The sequence below is a fragment of the Heterodontus francisci genome, chromosome 6 (assembly GCF_036365525.1).
Source record: "Heterodontus francisci isolate sHetFra1 chromosome 6, sHetFra1.hap1, whole genome shotgun sequence".
Taxonomy (NCBI): Eukaryota; Metazoa; Chordata; class Chondrichthyes; order Heterodontiformes; family Heterodontidae; genus Heterodontus; species Heterodontus francisci.
This window is the reverse complement of record NC_090376.1, coordinates 41,088,996-41,111,601: the sequence shown is the minus strand read 5'-3', so window position 1 is coordinate 41,111,601 and position 22,606 is coordinate 41,088,996. Positions and strand designations below refer to the sequence as shown.

General features: G+C 41.5%; 1 protein-coding gene across 2 annotated transcripts in view; it reads left to right on the top strand.

Moving 5' to 3' along the window:
- Nucleotides 1-6,112: 6,112 nt before the first annotated feature.
- b3glcta (beta 3-glucosyltransferase a) overlaps nt 6,113-22,606 on the top strand; it is a 281,226-nt gene continuing 264,732 nt past the window's right edge. For both annotated transcript variants that reach the window (XM_068032825.1, XM_068032824.1), the window contains exons 1-3: nt 6,113-6,247; nt 18,845-18,900; nt 20,377-20,416. In XM_068032825.1, the coding sequence (XP_067888926.1) occupies nt 6,187-6,247; nt 18,845-18,900; nt 20,377-20,416 (157 nt within the window). In that variant the 5' untranslated portion in view covers nt 6,113-6,186. The remainder of the gene's footprint in view (nt 6,248-18,844; nt 18,901-20,376; nt 20,417-22,606) is intronic.

Below are 22,606 nucleotides of genomic sequence, written 5' to 3'. Positions count from 1 at the left end.
CGACTGGTGTACGAGAACACCTAGGTCTCGCTGCATATTCCCCTCTCTCAGTTTATAGCCGTTCAGATAATAATCTGCCTTCCTGTTTTTGCGACCAAAGTGGATAACCTCACATTCATCCACATTATACTGCATCTGCCATGCATTAGCCCACTCACTCAACTTGTTCAAATCACCCTAAAGCCTCTCTGCATTTTCCTCACAACTCACCCTCTCACCTAGTTTTGTGTCATCTGCAAATTTGGAGATATTACATTTAGTTCCCTCATCTAAATCATTAATGTACTCACCGACAGAAATAAACAGATGTACCGCTGGGCTGAACACTACTGTGAGCTCCACTCCTGTGAGTTGTACATCTCACAGTTTGCACTTGATGTGCTCCCATAACGTCCTGTCATGGATGAGTTAGATGAAGAACCCTCATCACTGGAGCTGGAGAAGGCCATAGACTGCCTAGAAAGGCACCCAGCAAGGACGGAATCCCAGCCGAACTGCTCAAACATCGAAAATCTCACCTATTGCCACACCTTTATGACCAGCTTCTTCTCTGCTGGAAAGTAGGCTCTGTTCCGCAGGAGATGCATGATGCCAAGATCATCACACTATACAAAAACAAATGAGACTGCAATGTTTATAGGGGCATCTCACTCCTTAGCATCACGGGGAAGGCCTTTGCTAGGGTCATGCTTAAACGACTCCACTTACTTGCAGACCGAGTGTACCAGGTAGCACAGTGTGGTTTCCATGCCAGCAGATCTGCTATGGACATGATCTTCTCCAATGCTAGCTTCAATAGAAGTGTGGGGAACAGGGTATACCCTTCACCTTTCATAGATCTCACTAATACAAAATACAATACAAATGCTAAACAGTAATAATTAACCTGAAGCACTGCATCTTGAGGTGCATTCACACTTCACAAGTTGCCCATCGGTGCCAAAGCCAAAACCACTTCCCAGCAATATGACACTTGGACTGTAAATAGGGTGCCAAAACCTCAAGTGACTGAAGCAAAGTGGAGTGTTACTATCTGTTCCAGAGTCTTACTCAACTTGGTTCTGGTGTTAGATAAGGCCCTGATACTTGAATTCAGGCTGCATTTACACTGTAAAGCAAAACAAACTCACACCAGAGCTACAGTGCTAGGCTGTGAAAATCACTTCCAGGATTAGTGATTGAGGTGGAAACTATGTCAACGTTCAAGATTAAGTTAGATAGATTGATGAAGGAAAAGGGGATTGAGGTATATGGGAACATGGTGGGTAAAAGTGATCAGAATTATTTGCGTGAAGGATAAACCCCGATCCTGACTAGATGGCTGAATCGCCTCTATCAGTGTTGTAACTTCTGTGTATTTCTATATATAAATGCATCTCAGTCTACATATATTAAAGAATCGCCTAAAAGACTGAAGTCAGGAAACATATAAAGACTCAACTGAAATAAATGTACCCTTTACATCAATTGCATTGTACAGGTCATGTAATAGTTTAAATAATTTGTCTTGATACAGCGTGTAATATTTTTCCTAAGCATCGCCATCCACTTCTTCACCAATCCCTTTTCAAATTGGCTGTGTGTCTTCTGTCCACAGCACTGAAATCATTCTGGTCAATGATATTTATTCCAGGGCATATTATCTCCCCATCTTACTTGGCCTTTCACAATATGTTGAACCACTTCATCCTTCTCTGCCATTTCCATCATCTCTACTCCCTGGGCTATCTTCCTAGCACTGCTCTTTTATTGTTCCATTTCTACCTGTCCAATATGCTCAGCACATTTCCTGTAATGTCTTCTCCTCCTGTATCGCATGATCAGTTTTGGTATGTACTAAGATTCCATCTTAGGCCTCCTTCTATATGTGCTGCTCCTTGAAGACATCATCCATAAACAAGAGACTGCCTTTGATATGTATGTGGGCAACAATTTCTCTCTGCAATAACCCTTGATTTCAAAATGGTTACATGCTATCTTTCTGCCTGGCTGGCCTAGAATTTTCTCCAACCAAACACTGGAAAGATCAAAGCAATGCTGTTCTGTTCTCTCCAGGAACTTTGTACCAGATCCCCTGATTCCACCACCCTTCCCAGTTGTTCAACCTAAAATTAATGGCGTACAACATCAGTGTCTGTTCAACTCTGAGTTAAGCTTCAAAACCCACATCCAGTCTGTTATCAAAAAGTCTATTTACACATTTGTACAGTCACTCTCCCTCTTTATCATTACCTCATCTTCAGCTGCTTTACCCACACCTTTATCACCTTCCTACATTACAACAAGTACTTCATTGGCTGTAAAGCACTTTGGAACGTCTTGAGGTCATGAAAGGTATGATATAAATGCAAGACCATTTTTGAAGTCTTGTCTTTTTCTCCAATCCTTTTCTGGTCAGCCTGCTGATCTCTTTTTACAACACAAACTCCAATTCATCCAGAACTATCCTGTGTTCAGGAATAATCCAGTAAACTGGAAGGTACATGTAACAGATCAAAAAGCATGCATACAAATTAATAATGCTGATTGCAGATAAGAAAATTTGTGTTGAAGGATACGTTAAACCAATTAGATGCATGTATACAAGTAAGAGAAGCATTCATAAGACAACTGAAAACTGTTGTGGCAGTAGAGAACTACGCTACCATAGGAACCTCAGAGCCTCTAATGAGGAAGAGGAGTACAATATGTAAGGATTTATAGTTTTCACGAAGGACAGACTAGATAGGAAAGAAGGTGGAGTAGTTCCATATGTAAAGAATGCTTAGGAGGTAAAGGAACTAGATTGATTGGTGCAGGATAAGCTTTAGAATTGCTAGTATGTACTTGAAAGGTATTGTAGATAACTCCAGGGGTTTAACTATAGCCAACATTTGGCTTGCAAACCGCATTCAGTACTTCAATTCCTCAAAGGCATCTCTGACTTTTTCTTATGTGATACTACTGCAGCTCTCTGCGCAACTTCAGTAGTCAGCCACACTGCACTTAGACACATTTTGAAGAAAGCTGTACCGGTACAGTGCAAAGCAGGATTAGTATCTTAGAAGTGGAAAATGACTTTACAAGAAGTGGAGCCAGTGGCTGGGTTGGGGTGGGTGGGGGGGGGGGGGGGGGGAGTGGTGTGGGGGAAGCTGCTATAACATTGGCAGCTTGAGGCCTGCACAATTTTAACCACTGGGCCTCATTTTAACATATTTGACGAATTACCTGTTTGATCACATTGGGAAACAGGCAGCTTGCCCACTTTCTCCTCATAATTTCTGGTTGCGCTTCCAAGGACTGTGTAAAGTGGGAATGCACTTGGTATAAGGTTATATTTCCCTACTTTGAGCTTTTGTTACACCCATGACCACGTTTTTTTTAAAATTTCTAAAATCTGCTGTAGGCCTTGGAGAACGGTACCAAAGCTACCAACTTACATTGGAGCTGCAGTGTTTAGGCAGCGTAATGCATACCCTTAGTATTTGAGAGTAGTTTCCATTCACAAGAAGGATCTTCAAGAAAATTAAGTTCATGGATAGCATTGGGTCTTAATGTAATTCTTCAAATTGTTCCGGTGTGCATATCTGATGCCCTGGAGGTGTGCAGAGTAATTAGAAAAGAATCGCATGGATTTCACTCTCATGAGGAGTGTGTAGGACAGGTTCTGGCTTAGAGAACCCTACTTAAACTGAAGTTTTATAAGGCTGTTGTCCATAGTAGTTTTCTGCATGGATGCAAAACATGGATCCTGCACAGAAGGCACACTACAGGTGGAAAGATTTCACCAAAGATACTTTCGTACCTTCCTATTGGATGGCAGGACAAGATCATTAACAACCAAGTACTGAAACATGCTGACAGCGCTGGCATTGAAGCCATGATAATAAATTCTTAGCTCCATTGGGCTGGACATGTTATTAGGATGGACAACATCTTTTAGGCCTCCTTATCTCGAGAGACAATGGATACGCGCCTGGAGGTGGTCAGTGGTTTGTGAAGCAGCGCCTGGAGTGGCTATAAAGGCCAATTCTAGAGTGACAGGCTCTTCCACAAGTGCTGCAGAGAAATTTGTTTGTCGGGGCTGTTGCACAGTTGGCAACATATAGTTGCTGAAACAGGTGATTTTTGGAAAACTGGTAGATGGAAGAAGCAAGCAGGCAGGAAAACATAGACACAATAAGGACACACTGAAAATGTATTTGGTCATTGACTCTTGGGACAGGCTAGCCAGCAACAGATGGCAATGGTGTGCTGAAATAAGAGTGCAAAATTTAAATCAAGCCACTTGATGCCCATGATTTCATAACCTTCACTCTGCTATCTAAATAGAGGCTAGATGATTTTCCAAAAGCATGGAAAACTGATGGTCATGTCACTTTGGTTACATTCATACATCTGATACCAGCTGCTTGAAGAATACATTAAAAATAAAAATAGAGGATGTGTTCAATCTATTCACATAAAAATCATGTAATTCCTTGGAAATCATTGATGAGGCAATATCGTTTCTGGGCCACCGGTAAGTTATTTTGCCAATGCCTTGAGTGCCCAAGGTTACACTGATAAGAAACATAAAGTTTCATCTGCCAAATTTAACGTAGTTGGGTCAACATTTCAGACCTTCAGAGACCAATTTAGGACAATGTGAGTCCCACCTTCAGAATGACTGATGAAACCCAGGAACAAGGGTAAATGAAATATTTAACACGAGGTGAGGGGAAATTACAAAAATAAAAGAAAAAGCTAAAATAAGAGAATGCGGAAGAGGCAAGAAGCAGACAGGACGAGCAGTATTTAGCTGCGTTGGCTTAATATATCTGAGTAGCCTTATTCTTGTAATATTAATATTTGCTTCAACATCACTGTCCATGAGCTGAAAACACTTTGAAACATTGGGTGGCCAGGGAGCCTGAAACTACTTTGACCTGCTGGCATACTTATGATTGAAATTACACAATGAAAACAAGGTCAACACAAAAAACTTATTACTAACTGTAATTTTGTTACATTTGAGAACTTTTAAAAAAAAGCTACTCTGACACATGTTTTATTTACATCAATTATTAAAAACAAGCTTCATTGCCATCTACAGGGCAAAAATTTACAGTATTTTTAAAACATGCAAAATATCCATTTAAAGTTAAATAACAGAAACCAGTACTGCCAATCGGCACATTATGGTGCAAAACAGGCTGCTGATTCACACCTGCTCTGCTGCTGTGGTGGAGTAAGCCACACTATTCCCTGTGGTTCCCACTGGGACTTCATGGGTAACAGTGGACACTGCATGCTCCCTTTCCAAGGCCATCTGTGCATGACCAATATCACAGAAGAGAAGCAAGCAGCTAGACTGAGCGTCTCCATGGCCTGCTCCCATCCTGGACCTGCAAATCATCCTTTTGGCCAGGCCCGGGAGCAGCCCACAAGAAGGTACACTGACTTTATTCACTGCTTCCACATTTGGTAGCCAAAGATCAAAAGCATAGCACTAAAGTGCAACCAAAAACTGAGGAGCAGCCCCTCGGATAACTAAAGGGGCTTCAACCTCACACACTCAACATAAACATGAAACATGGATTCTTCCAGGTTGCAAAAGACATAAGCAGCCTGGAATCTGTAAAAGAACTTTAAAAATTTGCAAGTTACTGCTCCAAGTCTAATGGTGTGGGGAATAATTTCTGCATAGAAAGCACCTCCATTGGGGTCCAATCCTAACGCCTGCTGGGCAGCAGGGTGGAATACCAGGATGTTTTTGGACAGAAGACAAGAGTGGAATATGCAGGAGCAGCCCATACAAAAACAAATATCCTCAGTGCAGTGGAGTGGCATGGAGGGAATTTCTAAGATGGCTCAAGTTGTGAGGTGGGGTTCCCTAGGGAGGTTTCTCCTCCACGAGGCTTCAGAACAGCAGATTTAATGCAAAGATAATTAAAACATACACAGCACAATTCAGGAATACTTTTTCCAGATTGGTTCCTTTTGGAAAGCCCCAGAAGCAAAGGAAATCTGAAATGGTCTTTGTATCCTTTTCATGGTAATATATAACTATCTATATTACTATAAAATACACTGTGTAGGCCTGATTGCCCGGACTCTGGAGGGCGCTGCTACCCTCGGGTTTGCTGTGACCTGTTGGTGGCGGGTTACTGAAATCCTGCAGACACTCGGTCCTGGTCGCTGCTCCAACGCCGCTTGTTCCCGGAGATGGTGAATGACAGCTGTCCGCCGCTGGCCGTGCGTGCTCAGCTTATCCCTCTCCTCCTCCGTAAGTGCCCTTCCTGCTGCAGGTAGCTGAACAGATTGACAGGGTGAACGAAACCGCAGGGAATGAGCGGCTGGCGCTCCTTTCATGTATAAAACATGAGGACGAAATGCTTGGCTGTAGTTTCAGAGAGTCGGAAGGAGCTGCAGTTTTAGGGAGTCACAGTGGTTTAGCCCATTTGTTGGCCCCAGATTTGCGGTCCAGGGATGTGCCGGTAACTGGTGGGGCCTGAACCCAGGAACAGTGCTGGAGTTTGGGGCTTGAACATTTCCCTCCCGTTCCCAAAACAGGGCCTGAGCCAAGGCGGTATAGATAGTCGGTTAGGGCTGGACGGCTGCATGTTCCCTGGGTACAGTGTGTAGGTTTCAGTCGCCCCACTGACCGCACACGGTACAATACTACTGGAACCTCCGCTTCCTCCCACGATGCGGTTTCTGCTACCAACTTTTGTATGTTCTTGAATTAAAGAAGTGGTCCGAGCATTTTTTGTTAAGCCGATTACAAATGTATACTTATACAATTTAATATTTGGATTTTAAGCTGTAGCAGTAGCTTTAGCTGGACAATCTGGATACTTCATAAACTTAACTCCGGTCTTCAATGTCATTTTTACAGCAATTGCATTTCAAAGTCAGTGATTGGATGTGAATTGCGTCGAGACATTTCTGAGAGACGTGATACGCCTCTTCAGAAATAGAAGCGGTTTTAGTAATGATTTGAAAAGCTAATCTTCTGACTATACTGCTCCAGCATTAAAAATATACTCTGTGGGGGGAGCAGCTCTGCATTCCTGATAAACTCCCCATTTGTAGTCAACAATAGCACGCAATGTAACAGGATTTTTTGCCACCTGTGAATTCCACTCTGCCCCTATTAGACTCAGATTGGTAATACACCATAACATTATGTTCTAAAGCAGGGGGATCCCAACCATTTTGCTTCCGAGGCCCCTGTGTAGTGTTAGAAAAATCCCAGGGACCCCCAATTATACACAATTTAAAAAAAAAAGTTATACCATTAAACATATATTTATTATTTTACCAGTCTTTCCCCTCGGGATGAAATTCTCTTTTTTTTCTCCACACTCTGACTGACCAGACATCTCATATCCTTCCAGTTTGCAAATTCTTTGTACCTTAAGCATTTTAAAAATACATTTACTGTATAAGTATGGTACTGGACACAATTCTAATTCTCAACGGTACAGTAGATAGCAACTCAATTGCAACTTTCCACTCTTGTAAGCCCACTCCTGGAACTACAAAAGCACTATATATATATATATATATACACACACACACAACAGTTATATTAATGATTTATTTTAATACAAATCAATTGTTAAGCAATTGTAACAAACCCTGTCTTGGCCAGTACTTTTCTACTAAATGACACATGCGTACACTGACTCCAAAGACAAACACTTTTCCAAATTTTCGGCTTTCATGCAAAACTGTAACCATCCAGCAGAGGTCGAACCCTTGCCAGCTGCTGCTTTACAAACAACATAAACATAAAATTTTCACAAACAAGGACAAGATTTGTTAAGTGAAGCAGCTTTATTGATAATGCAGCACCAACGGTATGGTTTGGGATTATGAAATTAGTTTTTAACATCTAACACATATAAAATTACATTACCAGGTTCCATTCCATATTACTACAAAGCTCTGGGTGCAGAATAGGATTTTGTCCCACAAATGCTAATAATGTCCTGACTTTCCCAGTTTTCCCCAAGATTCCCCCATCTTCCGGATCTGTTTCTCTAGTAACAGCATCACGATCACAAATGCCACAACCTCTAGAAGCTGCAGTTTAGAAATAATAGAACATTTATGACACAGAAGGAGGCCATTCAGCCCATTGTGTCTATGCCAGTCGGCGAAAAGCTATCTGGCCAAATCCCACCTTCTGCAATAGGTCCATAGCCCTGTAGATTATAGCAATTTAAGTGCATATCCAAATATTTTTTCAAATGCAATGTGGGTTTCTGCCTCTACCACCCTTTCAGGCAGTGAGTTCCAGACCCCCACCACCCTCTGGGTGGAAAACTTTTTCCTCAACTCCCCACTAATCCTCCTGCTGGTTATTGCTTTCTATGAGAAATAGGTTTTTCCTAACCACTAGGCCCCTCATAATTTTGTACACTTCAGTTAAATCTCCCCTCATCCTCCTCTGTTCCAAAGAAAACAACTCCAGTCGATCCAATCTTACTCATAGCTAAAATTCTCCATTCCTGGCAACATCCTCGTAAACCTCCTCTGTACCCTCTCTAGTGTGATCACATCCTTCCTATAATGCGATGACTAAAACTCTACGATTATTCTTAGAAGCCCCAAATTCAAGACAAAATGCAAGTGAAAAAAAATTAAAGAGTAGAGAAGGGGGGATGGGATGAGTGAAATCACATGCACGAGGTGGAACTAAAGATAAATCAAAGCGCAAAGAAGACATGGATACACGGTGAAATTTGCAACTGATTTGCCATACATAATCAAGTCACAGGGGAAACAGAAGATGAAGCTTTACGTCACAACCTTTCTATCTCTCTCCGGCACTGATTCCAAGCGCTGTTTGGCGGGTAAAGATTCAACATCTTATCTCTTTGGCCTGCCCTCCTCAGGGGTCTCACTTCACGTGCTGTGGCAAACACTAACTGCTGCCGCAGCATCGCGTACAGACCAGTTTGCTATTTTTTCCTCTTTCTCTCTCTCTCTCCCCACACTTAAATCAAAATCTGTGCCAACACAGAGATGCCAGTTCTGATTCACTCTCATCAGATGGCACCCCTTGATTGACAAGGCATCTCAGCCTCTGCTTGTCCTGAAGCTAATTTCCGTTGGCCGATGATCACATCAGTCTTTTTCTTCTACACATTCTCTGGTTATTTTTGGTGGATCCCTTCAAACCTGGGCCATGAATCCCCCAGTTGAGAACCCCTGTTCTAAAGCACTTAATTGGGTTTTTGCTTTATAGGAACAGTCCAATTATAATGAAATTGGACAATTGATTTCCTATGGCTTAGCAGGCTAGCTCAATCTCTTCAACCTTGATGGATAGGGTGACAGTTATTTTTATCTGATTGACTTGTCAGTATGCTGTTTTAGCATTTTCACAGTGCGCTTGTAAAAATGTAAATGTCTTTATATATGAAGACATCTATATATAAGACATATATACAAATTCATACTGAAGTATATTGCAGTATCCATTCCAGACTGTGTTGTAGCCATCAGAGGTATGAAGGATTATGCTGTCATATGTTGGCCATAGTCTTGAGAGAAGGGATTGACACAATGGGCCAGATTTTGCTGCAGTCGGGCATCAAATGGTGTCTACCATTAATTAAACTTGCCTCTGCACCCTTTAGCTCAAAACAATTACTCCCAAAAATTTGCTGAAAGTGCGAGCTGTTAACAGCTCAGTGAGGGAAATAGACCATCTGAGATCTGAGTGAACAGGGCAACCAACATAGTATCTCCATAACCAATGTGATTTAAGAATTGGGAAATAAACACCGGAAGGACTGAGAAAGAGGGTGACTTAAAGAGGGTGAATGTAATGTCAAATCAGGTACAGAAAGAGAAATAGAGGAAAGAGATTGGATTGAAAGAGAGAGAGATAACATTTGGCACTTTTAAAATCTCCCCAAAAAATTGCAAAACCTGAAGGAATTAGACTCTATATTTATTATAATAGTTGATTTTCGGTGCCAGAGATTGGCACTAACTGATACTTAATACATCGTTATAAGGGTACTTGCATTTGTAATTACGAGCCCTAAATATCTGCAACAGGTTTAGTTTGTGTCTACCACACAAATACAGCAACTTTACAACATTCAAGGCATATCAATGGTGAGGCAGACAGCAAAATGCTGTTTTCGTGAATCTAACAGTGGAGCAGTGCAACTCGGACAGCAGCTTTTAGATATTTGCATTTAATTGTGCATTTGCCCCACATATAAACTTGCTGTAATATTTATGCACAAATAACAGCGAGTGCTGTTAGTTTCACCATTATTTTGACAGCTAATTCTGGCCCATTGCCTCATGATCATATGGGTGGGGCGGGTGCTTGGGCGAGGTAGAGAATAAACACCAAGCAAGAATTAGGAAACAAAGTAGGGATAATAAGGCATAACTCAAAGAAAATTTGACAAATCTTTTCATTGTGGAGATATGTAGCAAAGTGGGAGGATTTTGGAAGAGAATCCAGAGTGCAAGGCTGTCATGGCTGAATGATATACCACTGAGGATGAAGTGCAGAGAGCAGTTTGCCTGTGTTAGAAGAATAGAGGGTGGAAACTCGAATGGAGGAGTTGTGGAAGTGAGGGTGCGACAAGGCCATGGAGAGAATTGTAAGTGAGAGAAAGGTTTTTGAAATCAATGCATTGGTGAATGAGGAGCCAATAAGGATAGGTGTGATAGGTAAGTGAAATTTGGTATGGTATTTAAATGAGTTGGAGCTTATGTGGGGTGGAACTCGAGAGGCTGTTGGAGATATAGAGCCTGAAGGTTATAAGTGTTTCACTAGTAGTGGAAGTGAGTTAGGGTTGAAGTTGAACACACTTAAGAAATACTTTGTCTTGGTGATGGATATGATGTGTGATTTGAAGCATTGCTAAGAATTAAGCAGGGCACTGAGATTAAGCAGTGTTTCATTCAACCTGAGCAGGCAGCCAGGCAGGGGAAACTGAATCGACGGCTAAGGTGTGGAGTTTCTGGCGGGAGATGATCAGGATGGCTTTGGTCTTGCCAATGTCTATGTGTTATTATGACTCAAATTGTTCCACAACAACACCATGCATTTATATAGCGACTTTACTGTAGTTAAACCTTCCAAGGCGCTTCACAGGAGTGTAATCTGATAAACATTGATACCAAGCCAAAGGGGACATTGAGATAGGTGACCAAAAGTTTCTCAAAGCGGTTGGCTTTAAGGAGCATCTCATAGGAGAAAAGAAAAGTGAAGAGGATTATGGAGGGAATTCCAGAGCTTGGAGCCTAAATGGCCAAAGGCACGGCCGCCAGTGGTGTGGGGAAGCAAATAGGGGATGCATAAGAGGCCAGAGTTGGAGGAACTCTGAGTTCTCAAAAGATTGCAGGGCTGGAGGAGGTTATAGAAATAGTGAGGCTATGTAGATATTTGAATATGAGGATGAGAAGTTTAAAATTGAGGCGTCGGTGGACCAGTAGCCAATGGAGGTCAGTGAACACAGAAATGATGGGTGAATGGAATTTGGTGTGAGTTAGAATACAGGCAGCAGAGCTTTGGATGAACTTAATTTATGGAAGTGGAACTTGGGAGGCCGGCCAAGAGAGTTTTGGAGCAGTTGCGTCTAGAGGAACAAACGTATGGATGAGGGTTTTGAAAGCAGATGGGCTGAGACATCTGATTAGGCAGGAATTGAGGAATGCATTGAAACTACAATTCGAACTGTTCTGAAAAACTTTTTTAAAAAAAAACGTGTGCCTTTAGCACAGTTTCAAGACTTTTAAGTGAACAGTCTTGGAATATGTGGAATCTTTAAAAGGTGTGTCTGAAGGAACTTTGGGCTACACTTTGTGTATTGGGCTGACTAGTTTCAAAGATCTTTCACATGCCACACATTTTTACTGTGTATTTCAAATTCATGTGCATTGTCACATGCACAAGAAGTGCAATGATACAAAAATTATGGACAAAATCTTACAAAAACTAACCTTGTCTTTAAAAAAATGGACCTTTCTTTTAAAAAGTGAACAAGGCTGCAAAATGGCCACGGAAGATAAAGGGCTTGGCCTTTGTATATTCAAACTGTCTGACAGGGACACAGGAAAATCTTCAAAGCTAAGACGTGTCAATTGCACCCATCCTAAAATATTCCAGAATTGAATGGGTTCTTCTGAAACAAAGAAGGTGTTAAGTAGCCACATCCTGGGCCATTATGCGAATACCATGGGGGAGAGCCAGAGGCGAGACATAACACAGCTTTACCTTAAAAAAGTAGCATATAGAGAGAGCCTAGAGAGGGACACCCAGAAAGCAGCATCCAAAAAGCTTGTCTCCAACAAACCAGAGGGCACACACCCTGCTGTAGAATCCTACATCCACACTACACTGCAGTGACCTAGAATTAATCCACTGACTTCAACAGAACTTTCAACCAAGGGAGAAATTTAAAATCACCTCAGGCCTACAACCAATGAGAACTTGATATCCAAGGCAATTCAACAGGTTTACCGTGGCCACCCCCAAAACCTACCCCCACTTATAATTGCTTACCCCTTTTCCCTCTCTCTCTGACTCTTCTTGTGCATGTTTGTGAGAGAGCGAATGTGTGAGTGGATGCGGTTGTGACAATTTTGGGATAAGACGTATTGATCAATAAACAATTGATTTTCTTTTTTAAATCTACAAGAAAACCTGTTGCTGACTGTTTATTTGACAAATAAAACACCAAAGGGGTTAAACCCCCATAACAAAACACACTTGCTACTGTCAGGTGGGAGTTGAACAGTGGGAACCACCCAAACCTTACCACATGGCCATCACAAATTGGGGGCTCGAAGCCAGGATCTGAACCGCCAGACAAACAAGGGATTTGGAAAATGGGAGGAAAATTGACCTCTAAAATTGTGGAAAAGAAAAGAAACAGGTTTTCTTGTATTCTTCTGTTTTTTCTCTACGGTGCTGGAAACAAAAGAAATGGCCACATTTAATGTGAAGGAGTTTGTAGAGCAGGGCGAGATATCCCATGATAAGTTAAATAAATTAAGTGTTGAAGATTGAAAAAGCTTAGCTACAGAGGTGGGAATCACTTCCAAACAAAAAGCAAAGAGACCTGACCTGGTGAAGAGTCTAGCAAACTATTTTAAACTTACCCCTGAATCAGAAGACAGCATAGAATCAGAGTCTGAAAAAATAATTCTAGCTAGAATGCAGTTGCAGATGAAACAGGAAAAAATGCAGTTGAAAAGGGAGGAGATGCAGTTTCTAAAGGAAAAGGAGGAAAGAGAGCTGCAGTTCAAAAGTGAAGAAAGGGAGTTTCGGTTGGAAGAGGAGGAAAGAGAGACGAAACAGTTTGAGTTAGAAAGGCTGCAAACTCAAAATGAGAATGTTACCAGCCACTGAAACCTTATCCCCAATTCAGAGCAAAACTTTGATGTACTGAGGCACTCATGACTGATGCCAAAATTTAATGAGGAGGAGGTTGCGTCATATTTTATCTCATTTAAGAAAATAGCTACTAGGTTAACATGGCCGAAAGAATTTTAAGCTCTCCTCTTACAAGGTGAGTTCGTGGGTAGGACTCTCTGTTATCAGAAGAAAGTTCTTCTGTTTATGAACAAACTAAAACTGCAATTCTAAATGCATATGAGCTAGTACCAGAAGCCTATAAGACAGAATTTCGGACACACCCAGAAAAGACCCACACAGACCTGCATTGAATTCGAAAGAATTAAACATATGGCTTTTGATCGCTGGATACAATCTCTCAAGCTGGAACCCTCATATGAAAATTTGAGAGAAGTGATGTTGCTGGAAGAATTAAAAAAAAAAGCATCCCAGTTTGTATAAGGACCCACATTGAAGAACAAAGAAATACCAGAGTAAGAGAAGCAGCAAAAATGTCTTACAATTATGAATTAATTCACAAGACCCTAACTCCCGGTTAAATTTGGGTCTGGTAACTCTTACAAGCTAGGGAGAGATAGCAGGGATGCAGAGGAAGCAGAAATGGGCGTGAGAGAAAAGGTGAGTAGAGAAGGAAACCCAGATCAGTCTCCAAATTTTAAAAGAAGGAGCCCTGTGATAAACCAGTAGGTGTCCGCCTGACATGTTACCTGTGTGGCAAATCTAGGACAGTCCAGACAAATTGTTAGGATGCCAAAAAACCAACAGGAGGCGCTGCAGTCAAGCCTGTGTCTGTGGCTTTGAAAGTGGTAAGCCTGTGTTGTAATATAACTCAAGAGCTGAGCACATAGCAGAACTTTTTGCACAAAGGAAAAATAACTCCTTTTGTGTCCCAGGCTCCAGGTAAGGAGATAACCATCCTCAGGGATACCAGTTGTTTTCAAACCATACTGGCAGCCAAATTTATAGAAATGCCACTGCAAAGCAGAACAAATACCACGGTATTGGTAAAAGGGCTTACAGGCAAATGCTTGAAGGTTCCCTTAGTTAAAGTTTATCTATATTGTAAGTTGATCACTGGGTCATGACAGTTGGGATCATGCAGTGGGTAGACCTATTGCTGGGCAGTGGCTTGGCAGGAAGCACTATTGTATCCATAGTGTCTAGTCCATGGATACTGGAGAAACTGAGGGAACAACAAAACTCTGTACAGCTGTAGGCGGCTGGGGGAAGTCCCAAAAATCCCACAGGGGGCGATAGAGTCGGAAGAATTTTAAAAGGCCTAGATAGAGCCAAAAAAATTCAAAGGAGCTAAGATAAAAGCAGCAAAAGTTGAAAGAAAAGCAGCAGAGAACTGGCTAGCTGAAACCTTTTCTAAAGATTTAAATAGGGAGAAGGAAAGTTCTCAAACAGGAAAGCCAAGTGTGAGGGGGATGCCTCACCTAGTTGAAGTGCCACAGGGGAGTGCAGTGGAAGCTGGACAACCACCTGTGAGCAGTAGTGTCCCAGTGGACATGAGGCAGACTAGGGAAAAAAATTATCTCAGAAGTAAAAGGAAAAGGGAAGGTGAAATACCCTAAATTAAACCTTGTGAAAATCACAAGAAAGCTAAAAGTGGGGTCTGTGTGGATCTATTCATGGAAGAATCAAATGATCAGGTTCCAAATGCAAAACTAATCAAACCCAACAATTTTGATTCAGAAATCAGCAAGAACAAGGGACAGGAGGAAATCCCAGATGCCTCGCAGGGGCTAAGAAACAATTTATCGCCCACTATCACCCTAGAAATAAGAACTATCAATGTGGCAGAACCTGAATGGTTAAAGACATGTATTGTGGAAGCAATAGTTAAGGGGTTTAAGCTTGTACAGACAGGGAAACTTCAACTCCACTTTCCCGCATACTCGCCATATCCCTTGATTCCCTGAGAGACCAAAATTCTGTCTATCCCAGCCTTAAATGTATTCAACGATGGAGCATCGACAATCCTTTGGGGTAGAGAATTCCAAAGAATCCAAAGAAGTAATTTCTCCACACCTCAGTCCTAAATGATTGACCCCTTATCCTGAGACTGTGCCTCTGTGTTTTAAATTCCCCGACCAATGGAAACAATCTCTTTGTCTCCCTATCAAGCCCTTTCAGAATCTTGTAAGTTTCAATGAGATTGCCTCTCATTCTTCTAAAGTCCAGAGAGCATAGGCCCAATTTACTCTGTCTCTCATCATAGGACAATCTCCTCAACCCAGGGACCAATTTAGAGAACCTTCGCTGTACCATCTCTAATGTAAGTATATCCTTTCTTAAATGTGGAGACCAAAACTGCTTACAGTACTCCAGGTGTGGTCTCACCAAAGCCCTTTGCAATTTTAGTAAGACTTCTTTATTCCTGTACTCCAATCTCCTTGCAATATAGGCCAACGTGCCATTTGCCTTCCTAATTGCTTGCTGTACCTGTATGCTAACTTTCTGCATTCCTTGTACAAGCACACCCAAGTCTCTTTGAACATCAAAACTGACAAGTTTTACACCTTTTAAAAAAATTCTGCTTTTCTATTACGACCAAAGTGAACAACTTCACACTTCCCTACATTATACTCCATCAGACCCATTCACCCGCCTCCAGCATTCTCACTCTACCTGGGCCCCTCCCCCTGGCCTCTTACCTGCTCTTGATCTCTTCATTGAAAACTGTCGGCGAGACATTGGTCATCTCAATTTCTCTGCCCCCCTCACTCACTCTAACCTGTCCCCCTCTGAACTTGAGGCACTCCGTTCTCTCAGGTCTAACCCCGACATGGTCATCAAACCTGCAGACAAGGGTGGTGCTGTTGTCGTATGGCGTACCGACCTCTACCTTGCAGAAGCTCAACGCCAATTCACGGACACTTCTTCCTACCTCCCTCTGGACCATGACCCCACCACCGAACATCAAGCCACCGTCCAAAGGACTGTCACTGACCTCATCTCCTCTGGAGATCTTCCCTCTACAGCTTCCAACCTCATAGTCCCACAACCCCAGACAGCCCGCTTCTACCTCCTTCCCAAAATCCACAAACGGGACTGTCCCGGCAGACCCATTGTGTCAGCCTGCTCCTGCCCCACTGAACTTATTTCTTCCTATCTAGACTCTATCTTTTCTCCGCTGGTCCAGTCTCTTCCCACCTACATCCGTGACTCTTCTGACGCCCTACGTCATTTTGACAATTTCCAGTTTCCTGGTCCCAACCGCCTCCTCTTCACTATGGACGTCCAATCGCTCTACACCTCCATCCCCCACCAGGATGGTTTGAGGGCTCTCCGCTTCTTCCTGGAACAGAGGCCCAACCAGTCCCCATCCACCAACACCCTCCTCCGCCTGGCTGAACTTGTTCTCACATTGAACAACTTCTCCTTCAACTCCATGCACTTCCTTCAAGTAAAAGGTGTCGCTATGGGTACCCGCATGGGTCCTAGTTATGCCTGTCTTTTTGTGGGATATGTCGAGCATTCTTTGTTCCAGTCCTACTCAGGCCCCCTCCCCCAACTCTTTTTCAGGTACATTGATGACTGTATCGGTGCCGTTTCCTGCTCCCGCCCCGAACTAGAAAACTTTATCAACTTTGCTTCCAATTTCCACCCTTCTCTCACCTTTACATGGTCCATCTCTGACACTTCCCTTCCCTTCCTCGACTTCTCTGTCTCCATCTCTGGGGATAGTTTGTCTACTAATATCCATTATAAGCTCACCGACTCCCACAGCTACCTTGACTACACTTCTTCACACCCTACCTCCTGTAAGGACTCCATTCCATTCTCCCAGTTTCTCCGTCTCCGACGCACCTGCTCTGATGATGCTACCTTCCATGACGGTGCTTTTGATATGACCTCCTTTTTCCTCAACCGAGGATTTCCCCCCACTGTGGTTGACAGGGCCCTCGACCGTGTCCGGCCCATTCCCCGCACCTCTACCCTCACCCCTGCCCCTCCCTCCCAGAACCATGACAGGGTTCCCCTTGTCCTCACTTTTCACCCCATCAGCCTCCATATCCCAAGGATCATCCTCCGCCATTTCCGCCACCTCCAGCGTGATGCCACTACCAGTCGCATCTTCCCCTCCCTTCCCCTGTCAGCATTCCGAAGGGATCATTCCCTCCGCGACACCCTGGTCCACTCCTCCATTACACCCACCATCTCGTCCCCGTCCCATGGCACCTTCCCCTGCAATCGCAGGAGGTGTAATACCTGTCCATTTGCCTCCTCTCTCCTCACTATCCCAGGCCCCAAACACTCCTTTCAGGTGAAGCAGAGATTTATTTGTACTTCTTTCAATGTAGTATACTGTATTCGCTGCTCACAGTGTGGTCTCCTCTACATTGGGGAGACCAAGTGCAGACTGGGTGACCGCTTTGCGGAACATCTCCGCTCAGTCCGCAAGCAGGACCCTGAGCTTCCGATTGCTTGCCATTTCAACACTCCCCCCTGCTCTCATGCTCACATCTCTGTCCTGGGATTGCTGCATTGTTCCAGTGAACATCAACGCAAGCTCGAGGAACAGCATCTCATCTACCGATTAGGCACACTACAGCCTGCCGGATTGAACATTGAGTTCAATAATTTCAGAGCATGACAGCCCCCCATTTTACTTTGATTTTTAGTTATTTTTTCTTCCTTTTTTTTTACATTCTTTTTTACATTTTTTACAATCTTTTTTTTGCATTTATTTCATTTCATCTTAATTTGTTCAGTTTGCTTACCCACTGTTTTTTTTCAGGTTTGCACTTGCTGCTGTTCAATATTCAATGTATTAACACCTAATCTGTACTAATGCTTTGTCTTTCAACACATCATTAACATATTGTTTGCCTTTGCTCTGTGACCTTTTGGTCAGCTATGTGGCCTGGTCCAATCTAGACCTCCTTTGTTATCTCTTGCCCCACCCCCACCTCACTTGCTTATAACCTGTGACTTTTCTAATATTTGTCAGTTCCGAAGAAGGGTCACTGACCCGAAACGTTAACTCTGCTTCTCTTTTCACAGATGCTGCCAGACCTGCTGAGTAGTTCCAGCATTTCTTGTTTTTATTTCAGATTTCCAGCATCCGCAGTATTTTGCTTTTATTAATATTTTGCATACAGTTGATTGATTTCACAGCAGTCTAACAATCATAAATAGACTATTCTGAAAACTTATCCAAATGGAACTGCATAACCCTAGTTAGAAGGCGTTTATATTGAAATAAAATGTAAAGCATGGCAAAAGACTTTGGTGATTTCAGTCCATAAAAATCACTTGTTTGCACAAATTGAACCTTCATTGTCGGGCTCTTTTTAAATGAAATGTTGTCTTTTATTCTAGTGCTTTTAAGAATCAGTTAATACTTTTGTTTGATAGTCAGTGTACTGCTATCCATCATTGTCTTTCTAGTAAATCTAATAATGTTTTTTTTTGTCAGCACAGCAAAATGCCTTTTCTAACCTAATCGCTCTATTTTTGTTACTCTAGTGTTGGGTTTCAGCATTGCCTCAGGAGCTGCAAAGGAACATGGCACATCATCACAGGTATAATCTCATTTCATGCCCACAGAGATTTCTAGATGTGGAATAGTAATAACGAATCAATATAACTAAAGTATGATGGTAACTAATGGATAATAAGCTTACTCTTATAAACTAAATTGTGAAAGTTTTGCTTACATACTTAAGTTAGTATAATTTTCAAACTAACTAATTGTAAACTTCCATCCTTTGCACTTGAAAAGAATGGTAGTGCATTTTTTTTTGTTTTCCTGCTCTTTTTTAAAACCTTCAGCTAGAATTTCAGAGTTGCAATTATCTGGAGCAATTTGAGCAGTATACTCCTTATTCTTGTTTTTGTGTTGGGGAGGGAGAAGAGAGCTTTCATGAAATTTTCCCTTGGAGCATTCTGTACTTAATAGTTGTGGAAGCAAACTTACATAGAGAAAGATTGCTTTCTTGCATATATTTGTACAACATTATTTGTACAATATTATCATTAGTGCCTCAAAGTTCTCTCTTGAATGGTTATTTGCTAATACCCATTTTTTTCTTATTTAACCATTTTGTACAAAATTAGTTGATGTTCAGAAAGATTATTTTATAGTAAGATAACCCTTTTTCTAAATGTCATATGGTGACAGCTGAATTTTAGGCCATTTTTCTCTTTACTGGGGTGGGAAAGATCAGTAATCTATGACAGTGGGAAGAACATCTAAGAGTGGAGGCATGCATCCATTGAATAAACAGAATCTTGATTGCTGAGATTGTTAGTTTTGATTTGTTCTTGATTTGTTAATTCTGTCTTTAGTATTTTGTCTTAATGACGTGCGAAGTGCAATTTTATTTTAGTTTGATGATAGTCATCTACAGTCAAGTTGATTAAAAGAATTATCACTATTTTTGGAAATTAATTTTTTTTAACATTCTATATTCTAAAACTGTGTCCATGTTTGCAAAAATAACATAGGGACGATTTATAATGCTCCTTTGGTTTTAAGTGCAGTATAGTTCTAAGGATGCTTTAATTCTGTATTTTATTATTCCCAGTTATCTCTCGGATTTGAATCTAACCATTCAAATGTGAAGGTCATCTAGTGTCCCTTAACAGTTGTTGGAGATCTTAAGTGAAATATGTTGGATGTTACCATTTCAGTGAACTGAACATAACTTCACAAAACAGCCTTCAAATTTGCCATTGCTATTGTCAGTCTTCCTCAGAGAAGTTGTAAAGATGATGTGAAAAGTTGCATGTCAATAATGGCATACAGGATGCTACTTTTAAGATTTTGCAGCTAAAGCCCTTATTGGGAATGCTATATTATATATTGGAATTACACAAAGAAGTAATTTTGTAGGAAAATTAACAGTTGCTTCCACCTTTAATATTGTAAACCTATGTACTCCTTGCAACTTTAATTTAAATATGAAAGTATAAGTACTGATGTTGTAGAACACTTGTACAATATGTGTGCACTTATGTTTGCTTTCAGTATTTGTACATAAAATCTATTTTTGCAGATTTCATCGGACAGCAATGAAAAGCAGAAGGCGTCTATAGGTAAGTTATTGAATAATGCTTCTATAATGGGGACTTTCCTTTTCTCTGAAGCAGTTTTTCACGATATTTAATTCCAGTTTCCTGAATCTTTGTGATATAGAAAAAGATAACTTTTCTTCCCTCTACTCCCCGGTTTTCTCTCCTCCTGTTCTGAAGGTATTCACTTAACCTGTGGTTCCATGAATGCTAGATACCTGGCTTAAATGGCTAATTGTGGTGACATTGTAACTGAGGCTGATTGTGTTCTATATCAAAGAGCCACACTTTAGCAAATGTTGCTGGATAGATCAGGAGCTGGAACCCTGGGTGTTTTCTCTCTAATCTAGTGCTACCTGCACTGAGACTGACTAACCCATCATAGACCAGGGGTTGTAACTTTATGACTCAGAGTCATTGGAGAAGTTCCTATCTTATATATTTGTTGTGGCAAATGTATTTCAAATGTTTGAGATTATGCAGAAACTTTTCACTTATTGTACTGTTGTGGGAAGTCAAGGTGGAGAAGAGGTGGTTGCAAATTTATGTTATGATGCTTCTCTTTCACTAAGGTGATAAAACATATATTTGCACAATGCGATAACTAGTTTCTTTCTTGGTTATACCAAAAGTTTGAATGTTCAAAAGGACATCCTCATCTCCGTGCTTCCTGAGCCATCACATATAAGGCACTATATTGTGGAGCTTGCCTCTCATGTAACACCATGTTGCTGTCGCATTCTTTTGTCTTCCATACCATTATATGAACAAAGAACAGTACAGCACAGGAACAGGCCATTCGGCCCTCCAAGCCTGTGCCGAAAAATGGTTACCAAGGGAATGGTATTGTAGTTTGAGAGGAGGCTACATGCAGTTAAGATGCTCAAGAGGGGTGAATTGTGAAGGAGGATCAGCAATTATGTACGATATCAGAGATACAACTGTATCACACTGAAATTAAGCTGTGCAAAATAGAGGAAGGGTGCAATAAAGTTGCCTTGAAAGATGCATTTACTGTAAGGAACCTGGATACCTGCTCGTAATGCAAATCTGGACAACACAGTTTTGTGGATTGTACAGCAGCAGGAAAGGGAAAAATATGATTAGGAAAAAGCATTAGAGCTCATCTGGGTGTGTAATTTAAGTCAGGAGTTGACAGTTAAGTCAAGATATCTAGTTAAATGGCGAAAGAAAGTCACGATAACAATAACAGAAAATGCTGTAAATACACAACTGGTTAGTCAGTGTCTGCAAAGAGAAATGTTAAGTTAACTTTTCATCAGAACTAATAAGCTAAGCAAGTAAAGAAAGAAAGAACAGGCAATGTATAGCATCCTTCATGACCCTGGGACATCCCAAAACGCTTTATAGTCCAAAAAGTACTTTTTGAAGTTAGTTACTGTTGTAAAGTGCACAGCAAGGGTCTACAAACAGCAATGAGATAACCAGAGAATGTATTTTAGTGATGTTGGTTGAAATATGCATGTTGTCCAGGACACTGGGAGAACTCTCCAGCTGTGCTTCAAATAATGCCATGGGATCTTTTACATCCAGCTGAGAGGGCAGATGCAACCTCAATTTAACATCTCATCTGAAAGATGGCACCTTCAACAATGTAGCATGTCCTCAGTATCATGTTTTCGAAAGATTGGAAAAAGAAGGGAAGGCAAAGTAACATACCCCAAGCATGGAGAAGGCATTAATGGGTTGAGGGAACTGCCAATTGCTAGGTAGAAAATTATTAGATGATACAATAAGTCTTCAGTGAGAAAGATGGTAAAAGAACAAAAGAATTTGCAAGTAGTTATTTGATGAAAAAACTTGGGAGAGACGCACAGCAAAAGGGGCCAAATTGGAGAAACAAGCTGCAAATATAAGGGGTCTAAAGTGGAAATGGAATGTGCTAGTTAAGCATATTGTCTCTGCCATCCTGAAAGACAAAAACAAAGCATGGTGATCCCTTCAGCGGCAATATGTTCTGACAAAAGGCCTACAGCTAGAACATCAAACTCTCCTCCCACTCTTCAGACCTGGGCGCCAACAGCTCCATCCAATGTCAGCATTCCCTGCTGTAAAGAAAATGGAGGATAAAGCTAAGGTCAGAAGTTTTTAAAGATAATTCACAAATTAGAGAGCTGCAGAGTTCTCAGGAGAAATATGAGGTACTGTTCCTGATGCTTGCATTGAACTTCTTTGGAACAATACAGGAAACCA